Source organism: Peromyscus leucopus, chromosome 12, assembly GCF_004664715.2.
Source record: "Peromyscus leucopus breed LL Stock chromosome 12, UCI_PerLeu_2.1, whole genome shotgun sequence".
NCBI classification, from domain to species: Eukaryota; Metazoa; Chordata; class Mammalia; order Rodentia; family Cricetidae; genus Peromyscus; species Peromyscus leucopus.
The window spans coordinates 59,825,544-59,851,274 of NC_051073.1; the positions used below are offsets into that span (position 1 = coordinate 59,825,544).

The following is a 25,731-nucleotide window of genomic DNA, read 5'->3' on the forward strand; positions in this document are numbered from 1 at the left end:
ACTTTTGAGGCCTTTCTTCCAGAAAACAAGGACTTGGTTGTCAGGCCTATATTAGGCCTAAACCTTGGTGCCATGTTGCTGTACTTAAATCATTTCAATGGAAAGTGTCTTAGTGATTGGAACTTCTAGTGCAGTTTGGAGTTCTTCCATTTGAAAAATGTGATATTTGCATGGGATTGTTTGAATCTTGTTTTCTAGTCCCTCCCCATCACCACCCTCATAGTCTGAAGGTAGATTTTTCTCTTGATAAAGGAACAAAAAAGGTGAACATCTTGTTTGTAAATAGGTATCTATTAACTAGTGGTAAACTTGAAATGGTAGAATTCTTTAAATCCTAATTCTAGATAGCCTTAAGAAAATGTATCTTAATTACTTTTGAACCTGTATTCACCTTGTTTTTTTCAAATATCTTAAGTTATATTTTCTTTTTCAGAGCTGCTTCTTATTTGGGGCTACTTTTTTTTTTAATTGAGGCGTAATTCATAAAAGGGTATATTGTTTTGATGAGACTTTTTACAACTGTGGCTGGATGTCTTTCTTTAGTCTTCCAAGAAGGGCCATTTTACTTTTTTAGAGTTACTTTTTAAAGTCATGAGGTCAACAACTTGGACTACTATGCATGTAAGTGCTAATGCAAATTAAAGCCCAAGTTGACCTTCAGCAGCAGTTCATTCTATGTTGACAGTGAGAGAACACTTTGCCTGTTAGGATACTGTTACTCGTGGACTGAAATGCTGAAGAAACCCCTCCCCCTATTTTGTTCTTTTGCAAAAATCAAGGTATATTCTAGGGTTTCCTGGTTGACCTCAACAGATAAACTGAGATGATAGTCTTAGTTTAGAAATGATCTGAATGTAGATTTACAGTCTACGTGTACAGTTGGCTAAGTGAGATTGCTTTCACAGTTCTGCATGTATCCCATCGGCTCCCCATTAGTCACTGAACTCTTAAAACTGGTATTGTAACATTATTACAATGTTTTGCGCCAATTTTATAAACTTTACAGTACAATATGTGTTCCTTTTCTGAGGCAAACCAAAGGTATATTTCTCAAGGTTCTGCTGCTATCAGCAGTGTTGATGGAGGATTTTTTATACATTCGTAATAGAAATAAACCAGAAAAAAAGAAGAAAAAAAAAGTGGTGGAGGAAAAGGTGAACACTGCAAGAATACTCAAAAGGGCTGAGAGTTGCAAACGCCAAGATTGGCTTTGTATAGTAAATGGAATAGAACAGCTCTGAACTATAGCTTACTTTTCCTGGTTTGGTCTGACAGAATGATTTAATGCTTTTGTACAAAAATCAGAGCCTTAAAAACAAGGATTTGGTGAGATTGTAAAATGGTGTGCCACTTTGGCAAAACAGTCTGGTGGTTGGTCAAAATGCAAAACATTGTTACTCTGTTACTCAACAATTCTACCCTTAGGAATATAACCTCAAACTACTGAAAATGTGCACCTATGAAACATGTACATGAAGGTTTACAGCAGTGTGTTGCTAATAGTAAAAAAGTTAAAACAACTCAAAGAGCTATCAAATACTGGAGAGAAATAAAATGTGGCTTATTCATACAATAGAATATTATTAAGACATAAAAATGAATGAGAAATTGACAGATTAAATGACTTTGGTGAACCTTCATAATTTCATTTGTAGATCTTTCCATTTCTAATTTATAAATACATTTGGGGTTATAAATTATAAATGTACTGCCTCCTGTCAACATTGTATACTTCTATTTGATGATTTCTGTGTCAAATATTATATGGAAATGTTTCCAAGTATTTTCTGTATTAACTGTGAATGAATAGAACAAAATAAATTGCCTGTGATAAAAAAAAAAAAAAAAAAAAAAAAAAAAGAAATCTGTTCTTAAAACACTGGCTGGCTACACAAACTCCAAATAGGTCTGTATCTACAGCTTTTGAGAAAACAGATTTTAAATATCATCCAGTAAGAACAGGCAGCATTAGGACGGAAGGATCCTGAGTCTGAGGCCAGACTGTGTTACATACACAGCACGGGAAAAGCATCAAAAAGAGAAAGGGGAGCAGGCAGAGTCACGGACATAAGAAAAATGTAAATATGCTTGCATCTTATTCAAGAAGAGCACCCTTGGCTTAGGAGAACATAGTCCTGACATCACCCCTCACAAGGTGTCCTGGTCTCTGACTGTGGCCTGGCACAGTGCCCCACTAAGTCCACTCCATTGTCTTGAACTAGATTCGTGCTGACCAGGACACTTCCACCCATCAGGCAGTCTGGAGACGATGACAGGAGAAGGTGATGCTTCATTCCCACTACTAGAGATGAATAGTCTCCATTCTGGTGTACCACCTATTCTATTATAGATTCCGGGATATTAACAACACTCGAGGCAGGCATGATGGTACATGTCTGTAATCCTGGCACTCAGGAAGCTGATGTGGGAGGATTCAGAGGTCAAGGCAAACAGACGATATAGGAAGACCTCATCTCAAATAGCAAAACAGAAATGAAGCCAAGCAAACGAACCCCTAAGAGTCAAAGCGTTCAGTAGCCCTTTACCGTAGAGATATTTAATGCAGCTTAGCGACATGTATTAGCACCACAAAGCCGTGGCTCACTCCTCAGCACTGAACACAAATAACCTCATGTAGAGGGGAACACACTGAAACTTCTTTGAAGCGCTCCCTTCCTTCTATTCTATTCTTGTCCCTTCTATACTGAACCAAACACTGACTGACGCTCCAGAGCAGCACTGGGAAGTAGAAATTCAGTGCAAGCCACATATACCACTTGAAGTTTTCTAGTAGCCACATTTAAAAAAAAAAAAAAAAAGAAAGGAAGGAAGAAAAAGATGAAATCAAATTAGAGTAAAAGTGCCACTTCGGTATCAAGTTAACTGTGTGATTCACAGTGGTCATGAGCACTTGTTTTTCAGAGTACCTAAGTTCAGTTCTGTGGTGGTTTGAATAGGAATGGTCCCCGTGGACTCCTGTGTTCGAATGCTTGACCCAGGGAGAGTGGCACTATTAGATGTGACTTTGGTAAGGAAGTGTGTCACTATGAAGGCGGGCTTTAAAGTCATATATCCTCAAGCTACACCCAGACTGGCACACAGTCTCCTCCTGCTGCCTGGAGACCATGATACAGAACTCTCAGCTCCTTCTCCAGCACCATGTCTGCCTGCACGCCACCATGTCCCACCATGATGATAATGGACTGAACCTCTGAACTGTAAGACACCCCCAATTAAATGTTTTCCTTTATAACAGTTGCTGTGGTCATGGTATCTCTTCACAGCAGTAAAAACCCTAACTAAGACAAGTTCCCAGAGCCCATATGGTGGCTCACAACCATCTGTATCTCCAGTTCCAGGGAATTCAACCTCTCTTCTGACCTCCACAGGTACCAGCTACACACACAGCGTGGTGCACATGCACCTGGGCAGGCAAAACCCTACTACACATAAAATCAACTTTTAAAAAGTTGTATACTTTTGAAAATTCACTAGGGAGATATTTTACATCTATTGTAGGTTTTGAAATACAGTATCTATTTTATTTACCTTTACAGTACATCTCAATTAAGATTAGCCACATCTCATGTTCAGTAGTCATGGATGGCTAGAGGCTGCCACACTTAACAGTGCAGTGATAAATGGCTATGGTAGTATTTCTGTTTTCAAAACATCACAAAACAATCTCCCTGCATTGTAAACACTGAAGATACAGTGCCAAAATAATCTATGTTCCAAAATAATAATGGTCTGAGACTAAAAATAGATACATTTTTCTTTGTAAGAGTTTCGTTTTGAATATTACCTCAAGGACAAAAGAGATAAAGCACTTAGAACAAAGCCTCTTAATATGTACATATATGCATATAAAATATATACCCATATATATTCATATATGTATATACTTATTCATAAGAAAACCATAAAATTTTAGCTTCCATAGTTTAGTTTTCTGAGAAGTTGGTTTTTTTTTTTTCAACAAAAGGCTAAGAACCTGAAGGACGAAGAACATTTCTTCAGTTTTGATTTTAAACCATAAACAGGAAAATAAAGCATGATATTCTTAGAGCAGTTTTCTCAGTTTGAAAGTTCTTTCTTCCAACTGGGAGAACCAAAATAGTAAGAAAGAGATGTAACTAGTTCTGACCCAGACACTGTAACCTTCTCCTCCCCAGATTACCCCCCTTTCTATTTCCTGACCAAAATCCCAAGCCTGTCTGCCCTGATACTGGAACATCTCATTCTCTCTGAAGCTCACCTCGTCCCATGAAGCCACAGACTCCTACTGCTGAGCCTGCCTGCTGTCTTGACTTGTAGCTCAGCAAGTATAGTCTTCCTTCTATTTCCCCTTTCCTCCTCCAGGCCAACACACAGACTTCCAACTTGCTTGCCTGCCTGATTATTTCCTCTCACTCCAATAAAATAGTCTTTGAGTGCCCTGCTGAGTCCAGTCAATTTGTTTTAAAATTGTTTTAGTGATGTAACTAAGATCCTGCAAAAGGGATTTTGTGTCCCCTTGTGGCATTATGAAGAAATGAACTTGACCTCAAATTACTTCTCTTACCTGCTGAATTTTTTAATTTTGTGTGCTTGTGTGTGTAAATTTCATTTATCTCCTATGTGTCTGTGTGAGTGTTTGTATGTTTGTGCATCCAGTGCCCATGGAAGCCAGAAGAGGGCACTGGATCCCCCTGGGACTGGAGTTACAGATGGTTATGAGTCACCAGGTGGGTGCTGGGAATCAAACCCTGGCCCTGTGGAAGAACAAGTGCTTTTAACTTCATAGCCATCTCCAGCCCTGCTTGCTAAACTTTTTTTAAAAAATTATATTTATTCATTTTTATTTTATGTGTGAGTGGTTTTGACTACATGAATGCGTGTGCACCATGTATTCCTGTCCAGCAGCACATGTTAAGTAATTGTTCTGTGTTTTCCCTCTCCTCTTTCAAAATGGGAGTTATCAGTACACTTTTCCCAATCCTTTTCATACCATTAGCTAATGAGAAAGAGGGAGCACCTCACCTGCAAGACTATACCTGATTCATTCACAGGAAATAGAGGATGAAAGGGCTAGGCATGGTGGCACAGGCCTTTAATCCCAGTTACTAGGGAGGGAAGGCAGAGGCAGGCAGATCTCTATGAGTAACAGCCAGCCAGGACTACATAAACTGTCTTTAAGAAAATAAACAAACAAACAAAACACCCAGGGCCGGGTCCAAAACACCAGTTTCTTAAATTTAAGTAAATGTGCTTCTAACTAAGGAATGGGGGGTTGGTATTGATAATTCTGTTGGGATGAAAAGGGCAAAGCAGGGACACTCCCACTCTCTGCAGCCAGAACACAGAAACAAGAAGGAGATTAAAACCTGAGCCCGAGCTCCTGCTGTTCACACTTGCATCAAAGTAATACCCACCGACAAAATACCAAATACCTTAAGGCTAGTGCCAAAGGGTCCCTCCCCATAGCCATACACGGATATCTGCTCACCCTACCAAAGTAGGTAGTCCTGAGGATTGTGTCATGAACTTGTAAGCCCAGCACTGGGGAGGGGACAGGTCCTTGGGACTCACTAGCTAGCCAGCCTAACCAAGTTAGTGAGTTCCAAGAAAAAGAGAGACCCTGTCTTAGTTACCAGCCTGAGGATGAGGCCCATACCTACCATGAGGTGTTGAGTACAGTCTGTGGAAGCCGACTCTGCACACCACATTGCAGAACTGATATGGCACCTGCTGAAACAACCTTTGGCTCCCGGGTCCCCTCGGTGTTCTCCCTTCCATCATTTTCTTCTTCTCTTGGAAGGCAGCCATGAGCACATCATTGTCTATCTTCCCCACCTATAAGCAAAGGGAAAAAAAAGTGAATTGGTCTGAAAAATGGCTACTTAAATTGTCTCCTGCACTACTTGGAAACTACATGTGCTATGTGCATGGAATACATGCATTTTGCTTTTCAAGTCTCTCTTAATTTGGCTTCTCTCTTTCAAAACCTATCCCCTTTTTCAATAAGTGCATTTAATAAAGTCAGTTGTATACCTATGGTCCCAGAAGTGGAATCAGGAAGATCAGAAAGAGATCAAGGACGATCTCAGCCACATAGCAATTATGCGACTAGCCTGGGCTACATGAGACTCTGTTTCCAAAAAAAAAAAAAAGGTAACCAATAGAAAATTCACAGGCTTGGGAGATGGCTTAGTTGGTCAAGTGCTTGATTTGAAAACATGAGGACCTGAGTTCCATCCCCAAAATCTACATTTTAAAAAGACAAGCATTGTGCCATGAGCTTGTAAGGCCAGCATGGGAGAGGGGAACAGGTCCCTGGGGCTCACTAGTTAGTCAGCCTTGCCCAGTTAGTAAGTTCCAAGTAAAAGTGAGAGACCCTGTTTAGTTATTATTCCATTGCTGTGAAGAGACACCATGACCAAGGCAACTCTTACAAAAGAAAGCATTTAACTGGGGCCTTGCTTGCAGTTTTAGAGGGTTAGTCCATGATCATCATGGCAGGAAGCAGACAGGCATGTGCTGGAGCAGTAGCTGAGAGCTCGTCATCCCAATCCACAGGCAAAGGGCAGAGAGAATGAGACACTCAACCTGGCATGGGACTGGAAACCTCAAAGCCCACCTCCTCCAGTAAGGCCCCGCCTTCTAACTCTTTCAAAACAGTTCCACTAATGGGGCCTAATCATTCAAACATACGGACCTGTGGGGGCCACTCTCGTTCAAACCACCACAGGCCTTATCTCAAAAAACAAGGTGAGCTGTGGAAGATGAGTGTCCTAAGGAAGGATAATAGCCAAGGTTCTCTGACCTCCACGTTTGAAACATCAAATATTAGACTTTTCTGTCGGTCTTTTTTTTTTTTTTCCAAGATAGGGTTTCTCTGTGAAACAGTCCTGGCTATCCTGGAACCCACTCTGTAGACCAGGCTGGCCATCGAACTCACAAAGATCCACTTGCCTCTGCCTCCCGAGTGCTGGGATTAAAGGCGTGCACCACCACCACCCGCCTTTTCTGTCAGTCTTTCAAGAGAAAAAAATTCAAATCTTTTTATCTCTTCTACCTAGTAAGACTTTTACAAAAATGTTTTAATCCCCCACTCTATAAATCTTTTTATTTACAAAGGCGAGACAGCCTTGTCAGAGCTTAAGTAATTTCGGCACTGAGACTCCCCCAGCCCTTCATTTCCTTTTCATGGTTTCTTTTCCAGCTAGCCAACTGGGAGAGACTGTGGGTCAGACCCCAGCCAATGGGGAAAGAACACAGTCACCACCGGTGTTAGAATATAACTAAGCCAACTCCCCACCCAGTCTGCTTGCTCTTCTGCTGTCTGAGTAGCACACCCTGCTAATTAGAAGTAAGGTTTGCTTTGCTGAGATGCTTTAAAGGGAGAAGCCTCTTTATTTCAAAGCATGCACATACCAGGCATGTATATCCCGCTACTGTGTCATCAGTATGTGCCAGTCACTGGTACTGAACTGACCAACACCACAGACATAGTACGTGTCCCATGAAAGCTAATGGTCTGTGAGATAAAGTAGATAAGCAGTGACAACAGCGGATTAAGTGCTGTGGTACTTTCCACTGTTCTGGTCACTGATGGGTAGACCGCCTGCTCGCAAATCTTGAATCTGTGACTCTGCATATCTTGAGACCATTTCTACCTCCTGATGCCAACTACACCCTCAGGCCTGAATTCCCACCCAGTGCGACTCCAGACTCCAGGTGACTGAGCAGCTGCCTGAGAGGCCCAAGCAGGTGAATTTTTATGTTGGCTACAGAACCAATTAACAGCAGAGTGAACCAAAGCCTCCTGTGATTAATCATACCTTCACAACCCACAAGCCACACTTCTCAAACTGCCTCTTTCGGTCCTGAAGTTCCTGAGTTAAAGATACTGGGTAATGAAGATATGTGTCTAATTCTTCCATTTCATCCAGCTTCCCTTGCTGATCGGTCCACTGTTCTAAAAAATGAGAAAGACAAAACCTTGTTTCAGTGCTCCATGAACACAGGAAAAAAATATTATAAGGTGCTGTGGATATCGCTCTGTATGCTGTGAATGTGTTGCTCTGATTGGTTGATAAATAAAATGCTGATTGGCCAGTAGCCAGGCAGGAAGTACAGGTGGTATAAGCAAACAAGGAGAATTGTGGGAAGGCTGGAAGGCTGAGTCAGGAGACACCAGCCCACCGTCCATGGAACAGCATGTAATGGCACACAGGTAAAGCCACAGAAAATGTGGCAACATATAGATGAACAGAAATGGGTTAGTTTAAATGTAAGAAAATGGGAAGGGGAGCATTAATTACACTTTCCCCCCTAAAATAATGCTGTAATTATGGTAAATTGTTGTTACTCATAGGAAATGTTTGTACTTCAGCCAGGTTTCAAAAATAAAAATTAAGAAAGCATGAAGGCACTGGAGAGCTGACTCCGCAGTTAAGAGTACTTGTTCTTGTGGAGGACATGGGTTCCTGGGTTTGGTTCCCAGCACTCACAGAGTGGCTCACAATTGTAACTCAAATCCCAAAGGATGTGACACCCTCATCTGGCCTCCATGAGCACTGCAAGCACATGGTACATAGACATGCATGCAATGCACCCATACACATAAAAAATTAAACAAGAAATTGTGGGATGGACTGGAGAAATGACTCAGAGGTTAAGAGCACTGGCTGCTCTTCCATAGGTCCTGAGTTCAATTCCCAGCAATGATATGGTGGCTCACAGCCATCTATAATGGGATCTGGTGCCCTCTTCTGGCATGCAGGAATTACATCCAGACAGAACACTGTATATGTAATAAATAAATCTTTAAAAAAAAAAAAAAAGCATGGGAAACAATAGGACATTTATACAACATTTCAGTTTCTAAGCCCATTCTCTTCTCTACCTCATGTTCATCACACCACCACTGAAATAATCAACACAGCTTTATAAACAAAAAAGTAGAAATTCAGAGGAGTTAAGCAACTTGTCCAATACAACCAAGAAGGTAAGCAGAGATCTAGGGTGATAAACCTGGTTGTCATTTGTGTTTCCTATAAGGAGACAAGGCCAAATCCTGGGAACATGTGCCACTCGTGGTATGAGCAAGATCAGAACTCAGAGCGGCAGACTCTATGGTCCCCTCCCTCCCTCCCTCCTTTCCTGTTCTCCTCCCTTTGTTCCCTTTATTCCTCTCAGCCCCACTTCTTCCCTCTCTCCTTCAATTTGGAATTCAGTAGGCAACCTGTTTTTGTCCAAGGAAGCTCTCGATTTGACTGAACACACAGGTAGATAAATAAAAAAATAAAAAAAAAGAGGGGTGGGGGCTCACTTTATCTCATTTTCAGTTTGACTCCAGAACACGCATGCTAATCTGAAGCACAGTGCCTAGTCAAATGGACTTCAGTTTAACCATGCAAAGCAGGGGATAAATTCACAGGAAACGCCCCAGAGGACTAAGTCATAAATCCAAGAAAACAAGAGGGACAAGAAACACAGCAGAGGAAATCCAGAGCCCCAGACTTCAAAGGAAGAGACCAATGGCTCACATTTATAACGAGTGGCATTAGCATCCAGGTCTCCTGAATTCAATGTTAACCAAACTCCTGCTTCAGACCAGGTTCTACGGGAGGTGGGCACCTGAGACCAAAGATCCACAAACCTCTACTGTCAGAAGTAATTGTCAGCCGGGCGGTGGTGGCGCACGCCTTTAATCCCAGCACTCGGGAGGCAGAGGCAGGCGGATCTCTGTGAGTTCGAGGCCAGCCTGGGCTACCAAGTGAGTCCCAGGAAAGGCGCAAAGCTACACAGAGAAACCCTGTCCCGAAAAACCAAAAAAAAAAAAAAAAAAAGAAGTAATTGTCAGAAAAGATAAAGCAGCATGAAAGGGAGTTCTGCCTCACTCCAATTTTGTTCCAATTATCACCTGATGGGGCTGGAGAGATAGCTCAGCAGTTAAGAGCGCTGGCTGCTCTTCTAGAGGTCCTGAGTTCAATTCCCAGCAACCACATGGTGGCTCACAGCCATCTTTGGTGGGATCTGATGCCCTCTTCTGGCATAAAGTCACAGAGCACCCATATACATAAAATAAATACATCTTCAAAATTTTTTTAACTGACATATAGTTAAAAATCCATAAAATAATAGAATTTAATGACGCTTTGTTAATAACATACATAAACTTTGACCCAAAAGAGGACATTCATTTGAACCTCTGAAATGCTACTGTGAACTCTCTCCCAAGTGCTGGGATTAAAGGAGTGCACCACCACTGCCCGGATATACTCTTTTTTTTTTCCCCCCGAGTTATACTCTTATTTGCTGTGGGATGTTTTGTATGTAAAATGTGTTGCTCTGATTGGTTAATAACTAAAACACTGAATGGCCAGTAGCCAGGCAGGAAGTATAGGCGGGACAAGCAGAGAAAAGAATTGGGGGAAGTGGAAGGCTGAGGCAGAGAGACACTGCCATGACAAGGAAGATGTAAGGTACCCGTAAGCCACGTGGCAACTTATAGATTAATAGAAATGGATTAATTTAAGATATAGGAACAGTTAGCAAGAAGCCTGCCATAGCCATACAGTTTATAAGTAATATAAGTCTCTATGTGATTATTTTATAAGTGGGCTGTCAGACTGCCAGGGCTTGGCGGGACCTGGAGAAAAAACTCTAGCTACACTTATTTCTTGACTTTCTATGGTTAGTTGCTACTTATTCAGCTTTCCATTTTCCATATCTCCTTCAAGAAGCCTTTTCCTAGGTTCCCAGGTGGGCATAAGGTGTCCTTTGTACTCCCAGAGCATGGCCACCTTCCTCTCATAATTCACCTGCTCACTTCTCAGTACCCTCAGTTAGACTTTGATCAGGAACAACGTCCACCTTGTTCATCAGCAGTATCTAGCACAATGGATTATGTAGTAGGTAAATAAATGAATGGAATAACCTGTCTTCCGGGATGACATGTGATTGGGTTTTATTGTTTGCTTGGGTTGGTGTGTTTTGACCTTTTTTTTTTTTTTTTTTTTTTTTTTTTTAGCTTATAGGATTATAGGATTTGCCTTCACTCAAAGTGGCACTTAATTTTTTTTTTTTTGAAATAACATTTATTTCTTTGTGTGGATGTGGGTATGAGCTGGTATGCAACTACTCACCTAACAAGCCCCAAAGACTTCTCTTCTTTCTTCTCGCCACTTCTTCCTGAACTTCACACAGCATACATTCAATATTCGTAACTGTTTCAATGAGCTCAGCCTGGTCACCTCTAACCTCTAGAGTTGCCTTACTTGGACTGACAGTCTCTGAAATGGAGACGCCCAAGGTTGTCTGGAGCTGAGACAGCGTGTCATGCTCTTTTTTCCCAAGGTAGAGAATATGGCTATTCTCAATGGTGTAGTGGTTCTCGGAAGTCAGCAACCGTTCAATCCATTCTTCGGCCTCATACATCTCTTCCACTTTTACACCTATCAGATTGATGGTAGGGCCTCCAGCTTCAAGTCCACGTCTCTGCTCCCCTCTGGTCCACTGGGGAACTGAAACAACTATCAAAAACAGATATAGAAGACTGGTGGGTTTTCAATAGTGCAGAACATCACAGCCACTGTTTGCGCCAAGGGTATTACCACCACTGTCAGTATGAGCAGCTCAAGACCTATCTGTAAAAGCTACACCAGGTGTAAAGGGAATCTGCATGCATAGTTTATGGCCTCCTTATAAACATACCAGTTAGCTTAGAAGATGATGGATTTATCATAGCCACACCTACTGTGTGTGATTTGTCAGTTCATACATAAGTTTCCTGCTAAGTGAATTATCTTTAACCTCTTGCAGCCACAAGACTTAAAATCAAATCCCTAAAACTACAGAATTCAAGGAATAAATGTATTTTTAAAAAACAAAAAACTGGCTGGGTGGTGGCGGTGGCGGTGCACACTTTTAATCCCAGCACTCAGGAGGCAGAGGTAGGCAGATCCCTGTGAATTCTAGGACAGCCTGGTCTACAGAGCAAGTTCCAGGACATCCAGAGCCACACAGAGAAATCCTACCTTGAGGAAACAAAGACAAGCTTAAGTTGAAAGTGGTAACATGTGCTTATAATCCCCACAATTGAGAGGTGGAGCCAAGATCAGGAATACATAAAGGTTTTGAGGCCAGCTTGGCCAATATGAGAGCCTGTCTCAAAAAATAAAATAGAGGGGTGGCTCTCTTGGAAGAGCTAGGAAAAGAATTAGGGAAAATGCATTGTATGAAATTCTCAAAGAACTAATTATAATCTTAATTTTTTTTAAAGGTAGCAAGGGGTTGGAGAGATGGCTTAGCAGTTAAGAGCACTGGATGCTCTTTTAGAGGCCCCAGTTCAAATCCCAGCACCCACATGGCAGTTCACAAGTTACTCTCTGTAACTGTGGTTCTCTCACACAGACACACGTGTAGGCAAAACACTAATGCACATTTTTAAAAAAAAGTAGCAAACCAGTAGCCAGTTAAGCAAAATATTTCACAGAAAAGCAAACATGACTTATATCTATGTGAAAAGATGCTTATCTTGATGGTGATTAGAGAAATGTACCATCACCTACCAGTTGGGAAAGAATTTGGAAGTTTAACAATATCAAGTGTTAAGAAATCTATAGAACAACTAGAACTCCTAAATTTCTATGACATAAAACTGGGACAAGCTTTCTTACGTAAGTTAAAACCAAAAACTATTGCAAAGCTCACATTCTGTTTTTAAATTGAGAGAGAAAGAGAGGTTGATGGATTGATTCAGACTTGGTAGGAAGCACCTTTACCCACTGAGCCATCTGAAAAGTTCACATTGGAACTAACTGCCCAATGGAACTAACCTGATGCCCTTCAACAATGGAATGTTACTGTACTGATGAAAAGAAATTACCTTTACATGGCTGAGTCACAGAAACATATTTTGAGGGGAGAAAAAGCAAGTCATTTAAGATTCCCAGAGTCGTTAAGTAACTTGTGAATGGCTCTAGGACTAATCATGTCCACAGAGCTAGTGGGTGGGGGCATCTGACCCTAATGCTTACACAACTCTCCTTCCCAGTAGTGATCCTCAGACAACAGGGTAGGGGTTGGAGATATGGCTCAGTGATGAAGAGGATGTATTTATTGCTCTTCCAGAGGACCCAAGTTCAATTCCTACTACTCACATCAGGCAGCTCACAACCACATCTAACTCCAGCTCCAGAGGGATCTCTGGCTCATAAAGGCAAAATGCACTTATGTGTACATGCCCGCTTCCTCCCATAACTAAAAAAATTTAAAAAGACAATTGGGTATTCAGTTTCTATCTTTCTACTGACATCATAGCTGGGTGGTACCAGAAGCTCTGGAAAGCATTAGGACAGAACAAGAAAGGAAGAGGAAGGGAGCTGAGTTGAAATAAATGTCAACGTTTAAGACAACAGAAGTAAAAAGGGAACTTTAACTGGTGGCATTCTTTTGCTGTTTTAGAATTTACATTACTTTCGGGAAGGACACAAAAATAACGCATAGTGTTACTTCTTTGATCCATCATTATTAGGACAGCAGAATTACTTGAGATAACTAAATTGTTCAAATCACTTTACTAAGAACTAAAATGCATTCAATTAACTATTTATTATACAAATATTCCTAATGAAAATGTGCTTCTCTCTTCATCCCTAGTTTAACTTTTCCTTGATAATCTAAGACAATCCGTATCAAACATTCTGAATGGCAGTTATTTTCCTGTGGTTTCTAATTTCTTTACAGATATTTTCAAGAACTACTGAATAAATCATGATCCTTGTCTCTGCACTTCAGTTTAATGACATATAGAACTTTTATATTCCCTTTTTGCATTAGCTTTATCTAAAATTCCATCCCTTACCCGTTCTTCTATATTCCACGCGACTTCCCAAATATGCACTGTATATGTTTGCTCCTATTGGTTTTATTCATCTCAAGTGCCGCCCCACCACTGCTGGCCGATGGAAATCTTTCCATCCCAAAGCTCACCTTAGAAATATTCTTGTCCGTGAGGTCATTCTTGTTCCCTCCGAGTAGAGGAATCTTTCCCTTCGCTACTCTACCTGAGGAGTTTGACTCTCGAGAACTACTCTAGACATTGTTCTAAGAGCTTTACATGTATTATTTTATTTAAGCCTCACAACCCTATGAGACAGGAACTATTTAGCTTATCTTACAAATGAAGTCACTTAAGAGTCCCAGAGTCATTAAGTAACCTGTGTCCCTTCTTATTTGCCTCCTGGAACTGGTTTAATACTTTGTAATTTTAATTTAAAAAAAATCATTTGATGTGGTGGTATTCTAATTGTACTGAAATGTGATTTTGATTATATGTTAATAAATAAAGTTGCCCGGGGGTCAGAGCTATTAGAGCCATAGACAGAGTGTGGCGGTGGTGGCGCACGCCTTTAACCCCATAGATCTCTGTGTGTTCAGGGATACAGCCAGTATTGGAGACATATGCCTTTAAGACCTGGGGGGCTGTACCTATAGACAATGACGAGGCAGTCACGTGTTTGGGTTTACAGGTTTACAACCAATGAGAAGGCAGAATGACTATGAACCGACTTACACACAGGGAAATAGCTCTCTTTCGGGAAGCTGGGACACCGCAGGAGGAAGGGTGAGATTTTAGCTCTGAGCTCTGACCTCTTGGCTTTCTCTTTTACATTGTTTCTGTGTTTCTTATTTAATAAGACAGTTGGTTACATCTACAATTTGATAATTGGAAATTATAAAAAACTGTCTATTTATTTAAATCACAGTTCATAATTGAGCTCTCTCTTTCTCTCTCTCTCTCTCTCTCTCTCTCTCTCTCTGTGTGTGTGTGTGTGTGTGTGTGTGTGTGTGTGTGTGTGTGTGTGTTTGAGAGCACATATGTACTATGGTACACATTTAGAGGTCACAGGACAGTTTGTGAGAGTCAGTTTTCTCCTTCTACCATGTGGGTTCCGGGAGTTGAACTCTGGTCGTCAGGCTTGGCAGCAGGTGCTCTTACCTGACTGATCAACACAGGCTCCTAAGAATCGCCATCCCAAGACTTACCAGAGCTACCTAACAGTGCTGTACTTGCAGCACCGCTGAGCCGTTCAACATTCCATCCCAGTCCACTCACATTCCAGTGAAGGAGTGGAGGTCTGAGACAAAACTAACCTCACTAGAACACCACATCCAAGATTGGTGTACTCCATCAATCCCAGGAATCCCAAACCTAGCTCAGCTGTGAAACCAGCTAGACAGTTTTAGAGACCAGAGTTCCTGGATCAGACTCTGTCATCAGAATATATGCACAGGCACCCCACCTTTCTTCAAGAGTCTCATGTAGCCCAGGATGGCTTGAAACTTGCTTTCTAACCAAGTATGGCCTGAACTCCTGATTCCCCTGCTCCCACTCAGGTACCACTACGCCCGTAGGACCCTTAATTTCTTACTCACCACTGTTACCGCTGAGATTCAGTTCATTAGACCTCTTGTTCATTTCAGCACAAAAAACCTAAAATAAGCAGAGCAGGGAGGACAATCATCACAATCAAAGTCTACATGCACGCACCACACCACTGTCTCATCACACTCCATCCCCACTCCCACAAGTCCTTAGGCTGCAAGCAGGCCATCTCACTGGCCCATAGTTACCACGGTTACCCTCACTTTACAGACAGATCCACAATCCAAGAGAACAACATGTCTATGAGCTACCAGAACAGTGGATCTCAACCTATGGCTGGAAACTCCTTTGGGGTCAAATGTCAGATATCCTGCATATCAGATATTTACATTATAAGTCATAACAGTAGCAAAACTACAGTTATGAAGTAACAAAGAAACAATATTATGGCTGGGGGTCACCACAATATGAGGAACTGTATTATTAAAGGGTCACAGCATCACTGTATTAGAACATCTGAGAAATGAATACATATAATATTAAAAGAAAACCAAAATATGGTAGAATTTAGGCAAACTATAAGTATTCATCCATTCAACAGGTACTAATATAGGTACTGAATTAAAGCTCAAATAAAAATACAGATCACTTCTAAATGCTATGAGCACACCAAAGTGTTTTATATGAGCTCATTATTGTAAAGTATTTAAAACTGGATTCGACTCATAATGAATATCAATATACGTTAGATATGGTAATTATAGTTACAAGATAGTGTGCAGAAAATAAGACAGTATTGCCGGGCATATCCTTTAAGATAGCGTCTAAAGGAAATCTCCTAGGGGTTTGGACACACCTTATCCAATACCTTTCTTGTTCAAAGTTGATACAACAGGCAATAATTACTTTATTGAAAAATGATAATATTGATGCGATAAAGACGAGAAGACTAGGTTTTACTTTATCTGTACTTCAAAAATGGTGTGTGTGTGTGTGTGTGTGTGTGTGTGTGTGTGTGTGTGTGTGTTTAGTCAGGTTCTCACTGTCTCATTACGTAGCCCTGGATGGCCTGGAACTCATTATGTAGACTACATTGGCCTCAAACTCAGAGATCCTCTTTTTTTCAGGGTGGGGGTGGAGACAGGGTTGCTCTGTGTGGCCCTGGCTGTCCTGGAATAACTCTCTGTAGACCAGGTTGGCCTCACTCAGAGACCCACCTGCCTCTGCCTCCTGAGTGCTGGGATTAAAGACATACACCAACAGTCCCAACTCAACAATGAATTTCCTTGAACTGTAGAACATTTCCTTTATAAACTGTATTTGCAGCTTCTATTTCCAGAGGGGGGGCGGGAATCCCTTGATCTAACCACATTTAGTTACCTGAAGAAGTTAAGACAGGGTTGTTCCCTGCCATCACCATCCAAGAACTTGAAAATAAAGCAAATGAGCTAACATTATCCACTGATAAACAGACTGTAAGAGGGGCTTTATGGATACAATGGACAAAAATCAGTTCTCTGGTAGGTCGTTTTAGAAGTCGGGAGATGTTGCAGGACTAGAAACACTTAGGCAAAGCTTCTGACTGAAATGTGATGGAAAACTGAGGGGTGGAGCCGAAGGGGAGGTGTGGCAGTGTTCTTTCAGCTCTGTGACTAGTGATCTAGTCACACCCGATCTGAGAGATGCCAACAATGTGTTTCGGAGGGCTGTTCCTTACTCTGAGACAAAAATGCCTGGCTTAGGTTAACACTCAAGAAATATTTGCTAAATCACCATCTATTGCCTTTTATAGATACCCAGCTCTATCTAGAACAAAAACCATCAAGAAATATCCCAAAGAAGGAGGACAGGGAGGAAGAATCATCCCATATCAAAAATAAGCTGTTTACCTTTAAGGAACAGAGAGAATAAATGAAACAGGAAAAGAGAAAAGTCCCCTGGTGGTGGTAGCACACGCCTTTAATCCCAGCACTCGGGAGGCAGAGGCAGGCGGATCCCTGTGAGTTTGAGGCCAGCCTGGGCTACCAAGTGAGTTCCAGGAAAGGCGCAAAGCTACACAAGAGAAACCCTGTCTCGAAAAACCAAAAGAAAACAAACAAAAAAAAAAAACCAAAAAAAAAGAAAAAAGTCAAGTAGCATGAACAAGGCTTTGATAATGACCTTTGCTCAGAGTGACCTTCAGTCAAGGGTGGGTAATTTGCAGAAATTAAAATTTACAGAGTTAGAATTCCACCACATTGTGGGATCCTAACCCAGCATCTTATATCAGAGATGCTAATTAGACATTGGTGATGAATGAACGAACTGTTAAGACATTTCCAAGATGCTAACTCACCTTGTATGTCTCCACATCTTTTGGAAAGATCACAATCTTTACAGTCAAGGTTTTCTTCATGTGCTCTTTGGCAAACGCTACAATTTCATCTAATATTATCCTGGCGGCTGTACTCTTCTCCATATTAATCACTCCTGTCCCAAGGGCAGGAAAAGAAATGGAATTTATATTTGGTCGAAGGCAGTTTTCCAGACAGCTCTTCACTGCATCTTTCAATAACTGTAAGATAAAAACAAGTTCAAGATCAACCTGTGAGTCGAAAATGAGAAACTGAGGCACCCGAATGCTACCCGGTGCATTTGAACACTGAGCTCTCTCCCAGTTATGTAGCCTTGACTGTCGCCCTAGCTCAGGGAGCCAAGCATCAGTGTGCCACTCACCTGCCACTCCCAAATCAACAAAGAGTCCCTGAGTTTAAAGGAGATGATGACTAAACCAGGCACAGTGTTCCTTCAACACAGTGTTCCTACTGTGGACCTTCTCCTGAAGAAGTGCCAAGAGCTGTGGCAGACTTAAACTCCCATCAATTTTTCTTTTTCCTTTTTTGTTTTTTAGAACAAAGTCTCACTATGCAGAGCCCTGGCTAGCCTGAAACCCACTCTGTAGAGTATGTGACCTCAAACTCAGGAGTTCTGCCTGCCTCTGCCTCCCAAGTGTTGGGATTAAAAACAAAAACCAGGGGCTGGAGAGATGGCTCAGAGGTTAAGAGCACTGACTGCTCTTCCAGAGGTCCTGAGTTCAATTCCCAGCAACCACATGGTGGCTCACAACCATCTGTAATGAGATCTGGTGCCCTCTTCTGGCCTGCAGAGATATGTGCAGGCAGAACACTGTATACATAATAAATAAATATATCTTTAAAAAAAAAAAAAAAAGAGTGGGCCACCATGCCAGGCTAATTGAATTACTATAAATAAACAGGAAGGTTGTCTGTGGAAGAACCTAGGAAAGATAAAGCAGAGAGAATGACTGATGATTAGAGAGCTCTCCAAGAGAGGACAAGACATAGTACAGAAAATACACACACACACACACACACACACACACACACACACACACACACACACACACACACACGTCAGGTATGGTGGTTCATAATCCTGGCACCCAGGAGGCAAATGCAGGAGGATTCCCATGAGTTTTAGAATAGCCTGGACTATATATACTTTCAGGCTAACCTGGGCTACACAGTGAGACTTCGTCTCAAAAGCAAACAAAAAAAACAAAAAAACAACAACAGATCTGGGCTGTGGTGGCGGGCGGCGGCGGCACACGCCTTTAATCCCAGCACTGGGGAGGCAGAGCCAGGTGGATCTCTGTGAGTTCAAGGCCAGCCTGGTCTACAGAGCAAGATCCAGGACAGGCACCAAAACTACACAGAGAAACCCTGTCTTGAAAAACAAATAAACAAAACAAAAACCAGCCAATGTGGTGGCGGCGCACGCCTTTAATCTCAGCTCTTGGAAGGCAGAGGCAGGAGGATCTCTGTGCGTTCAGCTATGTAAAGAGAATATAACCAAGAGAGGCACATGGGATTAGACATCTCTCTACATCTGAACGGATTCCCTCTATTCTCTAACTTTTGTGTTTTATGGGAGGAGTTGGCTAAGAGCCAATATCCACTACAGGCAATTGGAAGAGGCCAGGTAATAGATTTGACTGGAATGGTATGGAATACCGCTCCTGCTGGAATTTAACCTGTGAAAGGAAACGTGGACAGGCTGAATCCCATCTCACTATGGAAAGACAGAGCATGTCATTGTGTATTGTGGAGCAAACTGATGTACAGACAGAGGGTTACGTTGTTGCAGTGCCCGTGTGCAGTGTGAACACTTAGACATTTCAAACCAAACTTAAGAGAACTTAAGGAAATCATTCTTGCTCAGCCTTTCAGTCAGGCATAGGTGTGTTTCCAAACAGGGATATACCATATGGCAATAGTTTGTTTGGTTGGTTGGTGTGTTGGTTGGTTGTTTTTTGTTTTGTTTTTTGGTTTGTTTGTTTGTTTATTTATTTTGGTTTTTCGAGACAGGGTTTCTCTGTGTAGCTTTGCGCCTTTCCTGGAACTCACTTGGTAGCCCAGGCTGGCCTCGAACTCACAAAGATCCGCCTGCCTCTGCCTCCCGAGTGCTGGGATTAAAGGCGTGCACCACCACCACCGCCCAGCTGTTTATTTGTTTTTCAAGACAGGGTTTCTCTGTGTGGTTCTGGTGCCTGTCCTGGATCTTGCTCTGTAGCCCAGGCTGGCCTCGAACTCATAGAGATCTGCCTGGCTCTGCCTCCCGAGTGCTGGGATTAAAGGTGTGCTGCCCCACCACCACCACCACCACCACCACCACCACCACCACCACCACCACCACCACCTGGCAACAATAGTTTATAAACATAATAAAACAATGGAAACTTAACAGACTGCTTAGACCGTGCAAGTATATAAACATAAATAGATTTTTGAACTTACCTGGTTTTTGTTATCATGTGTCCATAGCACATGAAACACATACTGACAGGCCAAGTTAAATCCTTCTGTGACCAGTACAGTCTGATGACCTGCAGACAGTGTGATCTTGTCAAGTTTCTGTTCCATTCCAAATCCTGCTCGTTTAAGAATTGACTGTGACACAGGTCCAGTTTTAAGATCGTATTTATATCCAGAATTAACAATTACATCTGTCTGAAAAGAAAAGAGAACACAGGACTCCTTAAATCCCTCCTTCTTAAATGACTAACTTGTACTCCCCTAGGGATTTTAAAAATTATTTTTGAATATCCCAAATCCACAAAAAAAATGATTTCATAATAGACTGATATTTCTAGAGACAGTTCGTTCATTGCTATGAAGCTGTTTGTCCTATTTTGAAATTATATACATATATGGACGATATTGTCATTACGTTCACCTTTTACTGAATTATGCTTAATTTATTTCAGATTCTGATCGTTCCTTCCAGCTTCTTCTGTTTAAGGACTTTATTTTCAAACTGGAGAGATGGCTCGGTGGTTAAGAGCACTTGTGGCTCTTGCAGAGGACCTGGGTTCAATTCCCAGCTAGCACATGGCAGCTCACACTGTCAGTCACCCGACTCCTGGGGGATCCGAAGCCCCTCCTCTCATCTCCGAAGTCACCAAGCATGTATTTGGTGCCAGACACACAGGCAAAACTCTCATACCCATAAAATACTAAAATAAAATTTAAAAAAATTTATTTTCAATTATGTGTATGTCTCTGTGAGGGTTTGTACACATGCATGAGTGTAGTGCCTGCAAAATCCAGAACAGGATGTCAGATCCCCTGGGGCTGGAGTTATAGAGAGCTGTGAGCTGCCTGATTTGAGGGGTGGGGACAGAATCAGGTTCTCTACTAGAACATCATACTCTTAACAGCAGAGCTTTCTCCCAGCCTCCTTTGCTGGCTAGTGGTTTCTTCTCTTTTGTTTTTGGGACAGAGCATCACCATGTAACCCTGGCTGGCCTGTAACTCACTGTGTAGACCAGGTTAACCTCAAGTTCACAGAGATCCTTTTGTCTCTACTTCAGTGCTGGGTTTAAAGGCACGCACCACACCTCGTTTTGTTTTTGAGACAGTGTCTCCTGTAGCCTGACTAACCTGAGACTTCCCAAATCGCTGAAGAAGACCTTAAACTCCCGATCTTCCTGCCTCTACCTCCACAGTGTTGGGATTACAGGTTTGTGGGTTCTAGGGATTGAACTCAAGGCTTCAAGCTGCTAGGCATGCTGGAGTGTTGGGATTCCAGGCATGTGCCAAAGTGCTCGGTTTAACAGGGACATCACTGGTTTTATCCTGAAAGAGCAATCTGAATCTGCCACTGGGGGGCACTGGCACCCTTCAGAAAATCTAAGATTCCTATCCCTGCTGACAACAAGTGAATACACTAAAATGTGGTCAAAGGATGTTATTCAATGATGCTTCTACTTTGATTTTAAACTGTGACACTAATGACTTCTCAGATATTTCATTTCGTAGTCTCCTTGGTTTTCACTCTGATTGACTTGTAGGTAATAAGTCACCGACAACAGGCTAATATACTTTGACTGTGGCCACAGGACAAACATATCACTGATCCAAAAAAGTAAAAACAAAGATGTAACTATAAACTTCACTGAGTCGGGGCTGGAGAGATGGCTCAGAGGTTAAGAGCACTGACTGCTCTTCCAGAGGTCCTGAGTTCAATTCCCAGCACCCACATGGTGGCTCACAACCATCTGTAATGAGATCTGGTGCCCTCTTCTGGCCTGCAGTCATACATGCTGTATACATAATAAATAAATAAATATTAAAAAAAGAAAAAAAAAAAAAAACTTCACTGAGTCTACCCAAACTCCTTCTCTGCTGCCCATGGATTCCTCTCTGTCTCTCTGACCACATCACTCAGCCTCCCTGGAAGCCTTTCCTCCTGCCAGTTCACACCTGCTACAGCTTCTGTTTTTCCCAGTGCAGGGGTCGAACCAACACTGAACAAGCGTTTCCCAACAGAGCACCCCAGCCCGCAGTTGCTTATCCAGGGACGTCAGTTAGGGTTTTACCCCCGGTCCTGCCCCCACCACTCTCCGATACTTCTGTGTGTGTATATGTTGCTCTAATCACAAATTTACATCCTTTGGGGATTTTTTGTTTGGTCCCCCCCCCCCAGCCCAGGTTTTGAAGCAGGGTCCCATGTAGCTAAAGCTGGCTTCTTCAAACTCAAGGAGATGAGAATGACCTTGAGTCCCTGATCATTGGGTTCCGCCTCCCAAATACTGTGATTACAGGGGTGGGCCGCCCTGCCCAGCCATAGTCCGAAGTACTACTTGGTTTACTATTATTGCTCCAGAAATGTTGAGTGGTTTGTCTCCCCAATGAGATTTCCAAATAAAGGATTTTTTTTTTTAAGATTAAAAATAGGATAGAACTACAGGCATGACTCAGTCAGTAAAGTGTGTGCCGGAAACTATGTAAAGAAGCCAGGTGTGGTAATCCCAGCAAGCCAGAGAAGGCCAACGCAAGAAGTTCCCTGGGGCTAGCTGGTCAGTTCCCGCAGTCAACCTGCCAAGTTCTAGACCAAGGAGAAACTCTCAAAAAAAGGAGGGCAAACAATTCTTTAGGAAGACAATCAAGGCTGACCTCTGGCCTCTACACACCTGTGCACAGGTGTGCAACTCCACTCCCAAACACACACAGACACACACAAACCCACACCTATCAGCACACAAACTAAATTTATTCATTCATGTCAGTGCTCAGCTGGGTCATGGTAGCTTTTAATCCCAACACTCGGAGACAGAGGCTGGTGGATCTCTGTGAGTTCAAGACCAGCCTGGTCTACACAATTGAGTTCTAGGACAGTCAAAGCTCTATAGAAAAATAAAATAAAATAAAAACTTAGTGCTTGAGGCTGAGACAAGAGGCCCACAAGTCCTTGGTGACCTGACCAAAACCCTGTTTCAAAAACAACAAAGAAATAAGAAGGGAGATGGACAGATGGACAGACAGACAGACCGCAGGGGCGGGAGGCACGGAGGTGAGTGCTCGAGCCTGGGGTCGCGGCTCACGGGCGGGGTCAGGGGTCACGGGGTCAGCGCGGGGGTCCTGCTCACACACGCAAAGCTCCCATGCTTCCCAATGTTACCTACTGGCTGGCAGCGTCAGCACCACGATCCGAATGCTCCCAATGCTCGCACTCCTGCATAGGATGCTCGCACTCCCCCTGCACGCTCGCACCCGGCACCCAATGCTCGCACTTCCCACTCGATGCTCGATGCACGCACTCGCTGGCACTCAGCACCAGCACCCTGTTGCTGACGCTCGCACCCGTGCACTGTGGCAGCTTGACACAGTTTCCTCCCCACCCCCACCCTCTGGGGGGCGCAGGTCACTTCCTGTTGTCAAACCCTGTTTCCACCGCGGGCGTCCGTCAGGGGAGGTGGGGGGAGGGATTGTTTCCCTTCGTGTCCGCGGGAGACGTCCCAACGGTCCCCGCCCCCAATTTAAAAAAAAAAATTTTTTTTTTTTTTTTTTGGTTTTTCGAGACAGGGTTTCTCTATGTAGCTTTGCGCCTTTCCTGGAACTCACTTGGTAGCCCAGGCTGGCCTCGAATTTTTTTTTTAATTTTAATAAATTTCAAATTAAAAAAAAAGAAATAAGAGGGTGCTTAAGTTTTTTAGGATCAAAGAGTATTCTAACTCCTTATGGTTCCTAAAAATCATAGCCTAAAAATTTTAACTCCCCTATTAACCATGTGCCACACACTACTGTGAGTGTTTCTTGGATGCTGACCAGCTTGCAAATGTGTTTTACAGAGGAAGGACTGAAGGCTGAAAGAAAGAAAGTAGTTGGGGCTAGAGAGATGGCTCAGAGATTAAGAGCACTGACTGCTCTTCCAGAGGTCCTGAGTTCAATTCCCAGCACCCACATGGTGGCTCACAACCATCTGTAATGAGATCTGGTGCCCTCTTCTGTACATAATAAATAAATCTTTAAAAAAAAAAAGAAAGAAAGAAAGTAGTTGAGTTAATAACTAACGCAGGTAGTCTCCAATGCAGATGGCCTAACCCCAAGGCCACATTCTTAACCTCCAAAACTTTAAACATCTTCATAATTAACAATTAATTCGGGCTGGAGAAATGGCTACTCTTCCAGAGGTCCTGAATTCAATTCCCAGCACCCATGGCTCACAATTGTCTATAGTGGCATCTGATGCCCTCTTCTGGTATGCAGGCATACATGCAGACTGAGCACTCATACATTAAACAATAAAATAAAATAATTAATTAAAATTAATTAATTCCAGGATTCCCCTCTATCAGAGCCAGAGAATAACAACAAAGACTTACTGTTTGCAGTTCAATGCAGCCTTGAACAATATGCAGAGTCAGGCCCTGGCCAATTTGAAGCGTCGCATTGGAAGAAAGGGTAGTTCCTGGACTCCCCCAGGGACTCAACTCCTTCCCAAAGATGCTTTCTGCTCTGCCTTTAAAGGACGCAACAGTGAGCTCCTCATTGCTCACCAGATGAATCTCTTTCAAATTACTGACTGGTTGCTTCATTTGGAAATAAAAATGGATAGTTTCTAAAATTATATGTGTACACAAATCCAGAGGAAACTGGAAAATTCCAGAGCTCAGGGCTGGAATTGCTACCGTCTTAATCTGTGTATTTTCCACACAGACATAGTGTAAGACGTTCTGAATGGCCAGTCTCAGCAATCCAATAGCTGTCTGGCTGTCCATTGCTGTCCACCGAGGACCGACAGCATGGATAATGCATTTGCAAGGAAGCCTCCCTGCTTTTGTGACAGCTATTCCGCCAGTTGAAACTTTACCATAGGTGGCAATGAACATTCTGCTCTCTTCCTGGATTTCCAAGCCACCAGCTTTCACCAGGCTTCCTGCCAGGCCACCTCCATGCCGAAGTTCTTCATTGGCTGCATTCACCACAGCATCAACAGCATGTCTGGTGAGGTCATCCTTCCAGACAGATAACTCTATCCCAGGGGTCAGCCTCCTTCTGAAGACCTGCTGAGCAGAAGCGCTGTTTCCTGCTCGAGTTGGACAGCTCAGGGTAGAGATACACCCAAACTTATTCTGGAGGACTTCACACAGCTGACTCTCGTTGCTTTTTAAAATTTCGAAGATGTTGTGTTTGATCGGAATTTGCCATGTTTTGTGTTCTGTGAGAGAGTCGTTAGCTGAAAAAGGAGAGGAGACACAAGAAAGGAAGAGTGATTCCTTTCAGAAGGACGTGACTCCTTCCCACACTACGAGACTGACTTTCTTACTTCTAAAGAGAGATGACCTGCCACCCCCTCCGTACTGACCCTGCTTCTCACACACACATGGAATTAGGTCAAGGATATCTAAGAATCCTCAATGCCAAGTCACCTGAAAAGGGCTTGTGTGTGGCACTCAGCACTCTCTACGTGAGAAAACCTTGTACCAGGGGCAAGAATGTCTTGAACGTATATAAAAACTGTGAGATTGGGAAGACTCATGCCAAGTACACACTTATTAAAATGACTTA

General features: G+C 42.6%; 1 protein-coding gene across 4 annotated transcripts in view; it reads right to left on the reverse strand.

The window, feature by feature from the left end:
- The window catches only part of Parp9 (poly(ADP-ribose) polymerase family member 9), a 37,641-nt gene that overhangs the window by 4,014 nt on the left and 7,896 nt on the right, over window positions 1-25,731 (reverse strand). For all 4 annotated transcript variants that reach the window (XM_028862649.2, XM_028862647.2, XM_028862648.2 and 1 more), the window contains exons 4-10: window positions 24,546-25,399; window positions 20,176-20,388; window positions 17,715-17,933; window positions 15,430-15,487; window positions 11,136-11,522; window positions 7,824-7,960; window positions 5,661-5,835 (exon numbers count right to left, since the gene is read on the reverse strand). In XM_028862649.2, the coding sequence (XP_028718482.1) occupies window positions 5,661-5,835; window positions 7,824-7,960; window positions 11,136-11,522; window positions 15,430-15,487; window positions 17,715-17,933; window positions 20,176-20,388; window positions 24,546-25,399 (2,043 nt within the window). The remainder of the gene's footprint in view (window positions 1-5,660; window positions 5,836-7,823; window positions 7,961-11,135; window positions 11,523-15,429; window positions 15,488-17,714; window positions 17,934-20,175; window positions 20,389-24,545; window positions 25,400-25,731) is intronic.